This window comes from Phoxinus phoxinus, assembly GCF_949152265.1.
Source record: "Phoxinus phoxinus genome assembly, chromosome: 15".
NCBI classification, from domain to species: domain Eukaryota; kingdom Metazoa; phylum Chordata; class Actinopteri; order Cypriniformes; family Leuciscidae; genus Phoxinus; species Phoxinus phoxinus.
In genome coordinates this window covers 24,836,827-24,844,205 of record NC_136890.1, presented here as the reverse complement: position 1 = coordinate 24,844,205, position 7,379 = coordinate 24,836,827, and the positions used below count along the sequence as shown (strand labels likewise).

General features: G+C 38.7%; 1 protein-coding gene across 3 annotated transcripts in view; it reads right to left on the bottom strand.

Moving 5' to 3' along the window:
• Positions 1–992: 992 nt before the first annotated feature.
• LOC307011382 (uncharacterized protein C1orf21 homolog) overlaps positions 993–7,379 on the bottom strand; it is a 29,642-nt gene continuing 23,255 nt past the window's right edge. For 2 of the 3 annotated variants that reach the window (XM_079636965.1, XM_079636964.1), the window contains exons 4-6: positions 6,518–6,588; positions 5,001–5,061; positions 1,535–3,097 (exon numbers count right to left, since the gene is read on the bottom strand). In XM_079636965.1, the coding sequence (XP_079493091.1) occupies positions 3,056–3,097; positions 5,001–5,061; positions 6,518–6,588 (174 nt within the window). In that variant the 3' untranslated portion in view covers positions 1,535–3,055. Of the gene's footprint in view, positions 3,098–5,000; positions 5,062–6,517; positions 6,589–7,379 lie in introns of all 3 variants that reach the window. The other variant, XM_079636963.1, reaches the window with a different exon arrangement.

Sequence of the window (7,379 nt, the reverse complement as noted above, 5' to 3'; positions counted from 1 at the left end):
TGGATTGAGTTAGATGTAATTGCTGTGAGGTCATGTTGGCAATGTATAGTGACAACCAAGCCAGAGCTCTCACAGGGCTAAACCCAACTCTCTCTCAATCTCATATCTTCATTTCTTCCACTTCTCCTACATACACCAGATGGAGCTCAGTCACATACACACTCTCACACATTAAAACCTTACAAAATGATCATTCAGATCCACTTCAAAAACCAACCATCGTGAAGTCCTGTGCTCCATTCCCCTCACCGCTGTCCTCTCTAGAGCATAACAACCACCAGTACTATGCCTGGTTAAACTCACATTGTGTCACACCAGCACACCACGTGAGAGAGAATACAGCCAAACTTCCAGAACATGTTGTTCTCTAATGAGGCAGCATTCACATGAGAAGGGGTTTATTGGGTTTTACCTCACAGTGGAAAGAATATTCTTTGCCCATATTCCTGACCGTATGGTTTCCTCTTCTCTGAAGATACAGTTAGAGCTGTACAAGGCTGAGATGAAATAACCACAGGTCATGGATGTATAATTTGTGACAATGTTGAAAATATAGACGGACAGAGTACATGAGATTTACGGTTGTCAATAAGGGCAATCTCAAGTTTTTATCAAACAGATTTTAAGGCAGAATATATTTTTTTAATTCTGTGCAAAATACAGTACAGTAAACTGTCCTTTGACTATACACACACACATTTATATATATACATAATTTATAAGCCTTGTTCACCAATTATTGGCTGTAATTCACAATTTTACCGCTTTTTGGGATGTCAGAATATTGTAATGCCCTGCAGTGATGTAAAATGTAAAAAAAAAAAAGTATAATTTAAAAATACATTTAAATATTGCATTCTAAAATATTGTGCATGTTTTTATTACATAATATGGAGAGAGGGGGATATTTGTGCGTAATGAATTAGTCACAACTAATAAATAATTCTGTACAGAAGCACTAAAAAAAAGTACTAGTAAAGGCAAAAATTATTATAAGGACTGATTTTTTTTTAATGAAATAGTGACCAATCACAGCATCTAAAATATGCAGTAAGATAAAATAAATAAATAAAAAAGCCTAATATCATGACGCTCAATTAATAAAAAAGAAATAAAAAATAAAAAATCGGTTTAGGCTACACATTACTAATGTAGTTCCACTCTTCAACCTCCAGGTGGAGACAAAACACAACAAGTGAATGAAAACAAAATGCATCTAATGCTTCGCGTTGGTTCGTCAACAGCTCCAAATGTCTTGTGTGAGGATTCTCCGAAAAGACGTGACGTTGGACAGCAATTTTATAGTTAATTATTTGTAAAGTGTATTATTTTAACTCAGGGTGGAAATGCAATCAGCACATTCTTGCATTTGAAATTCGACCCCCCAAACCAATAAGTATTTTTAACGTTATGAGTCAGACCACCAACAGGAAATATGACGCTAGAATGGATTAATGATGTCAGCAAAGCAGTACGTACGTACCTACAGTACATACACACACATCAACCAACCAATTAATCGGTGAGACGGCACACAATCAGAAACCATAGCTCCTGTGTCTTATATTTTAATAGAAAAAGAAAACATATTGAAAATAAAAAAGGATTCAATCCAGTAATTATAATGACAGATGCTTGGCCAACGCTGTGTACTTAAAGTGACCCCACCCCACCCCACCCCACCTCACCCCACCTCACCTCACCCCACCTCACCTCATACTGGTTTGGTGGTCTCCATGAATTGTAAGTGTACAGGCTGACAACCAGATGCATTTTAGCCAACACGACTAAATAAATACTAATGAGTGAGAAAGGCAGGGCGAGGAACAGAGGTAAACACTGTAGCTAAACATACACAGGTCTACGACAAAAATTTCATCCGTTTGACAACGATTAACACGGTCAGACCTGGCTCTCTGACACAGATTAACACAAACACAGGCCTCGAAACACACACAAAAAAAAACAGACAACCCCAGTTCTTTCATTGGACAGCATAAAAAGTCAATTCAGATATTTAAGTTAAATGCTGCCTGTTTGCGGGTGGCTGTAATGGATATATTTGGATGTGTGTGAGGGTAACTGCTGGTAACTAGTGTGACTATTTCCGTCAATTTTGTGAGAATTGAATAAATAATAGCAGGATATACAAATTGAAAGTGAGAACTTGTATGTGGAAAGAGGGTGTGGTGATTATTTAAGCTAGAAGTCTTTCTCTTTGTATGTGTGTGTGCACGAGCGAGTGTGTTATGGGGTCACTACACAGCTCTGACCTTTATAGCACAAGCTTGAGGAGGTTTGATCTATGCAATAAAAAATAATAAAAAAAACACATTTATGGAACAGTCGACAAATTAAAAAAGTCCTTCAAAAGGCAGGAATCCAGATCAAATGTTCTAAAACTTGCCACAATTCACTCCTATCAAAATATCAAAATAATCAGACAGTTCGGTCATATAGTCGCTCTTAATAAAATATCTCTCTTGTTCAAACCCTCTCCCCCCAAAAAACCCGCAGCACTCCATCTTTACATTCACTCCCCACTATCTCCAGAGGATGTTCGTAAGCTCTCTTCCCGTTTCTCCAAATGTCGTTTTTTTTCCTCTGGCTTGCCACTTAAAACAAGGACTGGGAGGAGCATCTCACTTGCCCCGACATAATCTCTCTCTTTCTCAGATGGCTCCGTCACAGCCAGTGGGAGGAAGGGGCCATTTCAATGCTGGCCGTAGGAGGACAAGAGTGGAGGGAGGGGGTCCTCATTTCACGTCAGAGTGAGTCTATGTTGATAATACATCAATCAAGCTGTTCTTTCTTCACCCAAAAACCATCTAGATCTCAAAGCAAGGCAACCCCAAGAGAGGAGAAGAGGTCAAGGGTGCAAACAGCCTATGAGGAAAAGTCCTGCGTTCTTTCGCTCTCACAAGCACACTCTCTCACGCACTCGCACGCACACTCGCTCTCAGATTGACAGTGTTACAGACATAGGAAACACTGATTTTTGAGTTCACACTCTCTCTCTCCATTTCCATCTCTGGCAAGATCTGGCACCTCTCTGCTATGTCACATCGTCTTCCTCCTCGGAACTGTAGTCCCGCCCCTGGAGAATATGGAGAGAGAGAGAGAGACAGATAAAGAAAAGAACCTAAACTAAAAACTCTTTCAGTGAATTCGAGTTGTACTAACTAGCAGCAAGTGCGATGAGCAACACTTCATTTTCATCAAACATGGACAAAGAGAGACTGATTGTGAAAGCATAGGATATTGTAGTGCAAGTTGATAAAGTTCCAAATGGAAAACCATAAATATCATGAAAATATTAGCATCTATGTTTTAAGCAGCACAGTGCATTGGATGAGGTCTCTGTTCGCACATTGTTCTGGTTGGCTTAATGGTCTTGTCTGGTCAGGTGTTAAATTAACATCTCAATAATACAAATAATTTTATAAGGCTAATTAATCAGCTTAGGCTTTGTAACAAAACAAAAAACATACATATATATATATATATATATATGCAAATGTTTCTTGCTCACCTACACCGCACAAAACAACAAGAAAACCCACCACGATCCAAACCACATCTATATGTAGTTTGAAGTGATTAAAATTAGATTTTTAAAAATGCATTTAATTTCAATGTAGATATACAGACACTGGCAAACAGATTTGATTTAATCACTTAAATTTTACTTAAACAGTGTGGACATTTGGGCCTAAATGGTTGGAAAAACAATTTAGATTTTTTTTTATGTAAATTTGTTTCAAAAAATCTAAAATTTTTGATTTAATCCATTTGAGACCAATTCGCCTTTGGCTAAGCCACGCCCTAGAATGTAGATTGACCAATCACAGCGCAGCCAAGAACGAGCTCCCACAGAGGCTCCGACACTTTTTCACGGCGCTCCATTGACTTTAACGCAGGAGGCTCATATTTTTGGTCTCGGCAGGCTATTACGTCGTCGTTTTATAAAAAATATGGTTAAACGTTGTGCCTGGGGCATTTGTAACACAGATACGCGTTTCCCAGAGAGGTTGGAGGGGGTGTCCGTTTTTTCCCCTTCCCAAAACCGAAGTTAAATACTGACAAGTGTCGTCTTTGGATTAAACTGTGTGGACGTCCTCTCAGTCAGCGAAACCCCTCAAGGATCAACAAGCACACTTTTGTGCTCTAAGATACATTTAGCTTTTAACCTTACTGTGAAGTTAAACTAGTTAGACAGTTTTAGGTTATGATTTCAGTTCTCTACCCTAATTGTTGTTACGCTAGCACACGCTGCTAATAAATACAACTTTATACTCGCGTAGTCCGTTTGCTTTGTAAATAATAACGATTATAGAAGTGAATAGAGACCTACCCAGCTTTGCATGACAGTGTTTCTCCTGATATTGTTAGTCACAGCCTCCGTCTCAATTAGGATATGCTGTAGTTAATTTTTTGACTGCGACCGTTATGCTTTTGCCTCTATTTGTATGCCTTGTTGTTGCTTGCGTTTCACCGTTTGTCTTGAATAAAGCCTTCAAACGCACACTGCAGACACTTTTGCCTACTTCTATCGGACACTTTATTTGCTGCTTTATAAAAGTTTGATAAAATTTCAGCAGGAAGAGCTGTCACAGCATAAGCCATGTTGATACCAAACCAGAGCCCAGATGAAGTTGTCGGAGGTAGCAACAGTAACTAAGGGGGGCGGGGCTTAGCCAAAGGTGAATTGATCTCAGGCCTCAAGAGACACAAAGATAGATAAGAGAGGGAGAGAGAAAGGAGGAAGTTATGGAAAAAAAGCAGAGCCATAAATATATCATTTTATCTCCAGAGGTCTACAGGAAGTACCAGACAGGCGATGCATATGGCGAAATGACAAGACAATCTTTTAAATGTCACAATCTAGACAAACGAGCAGTCCATAGAAGAACGGTTTCATGTACACTGTCCCTTTAAAATCTCCAACCCATCTGCTCCCTCCTTTACTTCTGTGCCTCGTTTTTTCCTCCCGCCCTCACCTTCTCAATCTTCTCATCCAGCATTTTGAAGAACTCCTGCTGGCTCTCTGATGTATGTATGCTGAGAGAGAGAGAGAAAGAGAGGAAGTTAGTGGGGGTAGAAGAAGGGAAGCAACAAATACACTCAAATTTTCCATTACAACAAGAATAAAGAACACAAACACACACACACGCTCCTGTAGGATCCAAAGTGGCTGGGCAGGAATCATTTTTATAGACGCATTACAGCGAGGACTATAAACCCTTGCCTCTACACACACACACACACACACAGAGCACATTAACTGACCATTACTCCATCGACACGCACATAAAACAATAATGAACTGTTCGTTCTTAATGAACATGCTCTAAACAAAATTTATTTCCATCTAGACGTTGTGAAGACGTGTTTTCTGTGTAACGTGTTTGTAATGTCCATTAAAGCCCAGTGGAAATTAAAGTCATAAACAAATAAAATATTAATGATTAACCGATCATACATTTATTTACACTTAAAGAGTTATAATTTGAAACACTGAAACTTATATTTTAACTACTGCTCAGGTAAACACTATATAATGTTTAATAAAGAGCTTTTTAATAAAGAACAAAGAGATTTTCATTTGAAGTGTTCCATACAAACACATGGAAATGAGGACTGGAGCAGTTTAGTTCCCACGATAAGTACCACTAGTACAGTACATACAGTGGCCCTACTCAAGCCTTGTGTAATCAAAATACTGAAAGGAAAGTCATTATTCCCTGAACATTTTTTGGTCACTTTTAGAGCATACCAGCTCTAGTCTCCTTTCATTTTGTTGTGTTTTCACAGCAGAATGAAATTATGCGTTTGAAACAGGGCTGTCACAAATAAAAAACTTTCACCACAATTATCGTGGCCAAAATAATTCATGATGATGATATTATCGCGATATCTATCAAAATTTGGACTAAATGAATAATGCTATTCGTTTATGATAAAGCTATTAATTTATTTATCATTTATAGCTATGATAAAGAGGCATCAATCCTCTTGCATTGCGTGTTCCTGCATTTTAGGGGTGGAGCAATGAAGGGAGGGGTGTGTTTGTTTGGGTTGTTTCAAATATCAACATTGTTTTTCATTTTCATTTATTTATTTATTAAATCTATTTACTAAAACATTTTCATTTATTTTTTATTATATTACATCACCATTTTGTTATTGTTACTGATCCTTTGGAAATCCAATTTCACTAGAAATAATTATGCCAATAAAGCACTTTTGAATTTGACAGTTACATCCGACGGCAATAAACACATGTTTACAAACAATAAGTTGTGAAACATATGGCACATTATGCTCAAACAGAACATGCAAATGAGATCCAGAGGGGATAAGACAGGCCACAAAGCAAAACAAACCACACACAATTTACAGACTTTTGGCACGTTTTCAACAGAGCAAGAACTCTAATGCCCACACCCACACACACACAAAGCAAACAGAAACACACGCACACCGTAAACAGCGAGACATGTATAAACCCACTCACTTCGTCTTGTTGGCGCTGGGCCCAGGCACCTCTTTGTGCTGTTTGGTCCTGTGCAGTGCCGAGCTCTTCTCCTGCAAACACACCCGGAAAAAGAACACGTTTTCACTTACTACTATTCAAAACAAAGCCAAATTCAGCCTCTGCCGACTGTCTCCGGTGGCCCTCCTGAGCGGAGCCCCTGTCGGCTCCTGGACGCGGGCCAGAACCAGCTTCTCTGTCTGGAACACAGCATGATAGAGAGGCCCTGGGAGTGACCTTACTCTGGCCACTGCTAATGAGAATGCTGCCCTGCTGAGAGACAGCGAGGAAGAGGGCTGCGTCTCCATTCTCCTCTGACCCCCCTTATCAGAACACGGGCATCCGAACACCTGCTCTGCCTGTACAGCTTCATTAAGCTGGCCAGTTTAGAGGAGACATGTCATGAAAAATAAGACTTGTTCTATTCTTCTGTGTACTATGTAGTAGAGGAGTAACAATGTATCGTGTCACAATACATCACAATACAAAAAATGCAACAATATGTATTGTGGATAGTGACAATGTACATTTTATTATGATCTGAAATCTGGTCACATTTCGAGTTTTATTCCTATGTTTTGGTATATATTATATACTTATTAAAAAAAATCACAAATATAACTAGAAGGATGAATATTGTACTGCACATGCAAGAATTTGTGGATTTTTACATTTCAAATAGGTTGAGAACTGTATTTAGGATGATAAATGAAAAAGTCATGATTTATTTTACACCCCAAGTGAGTACATTTACATTTAACATTAACATATGATGACCCACATTTGCATACCAATGCCAGTATTTAACAACTTGGCAGTGACATAATTACTAATTTAACAGGTG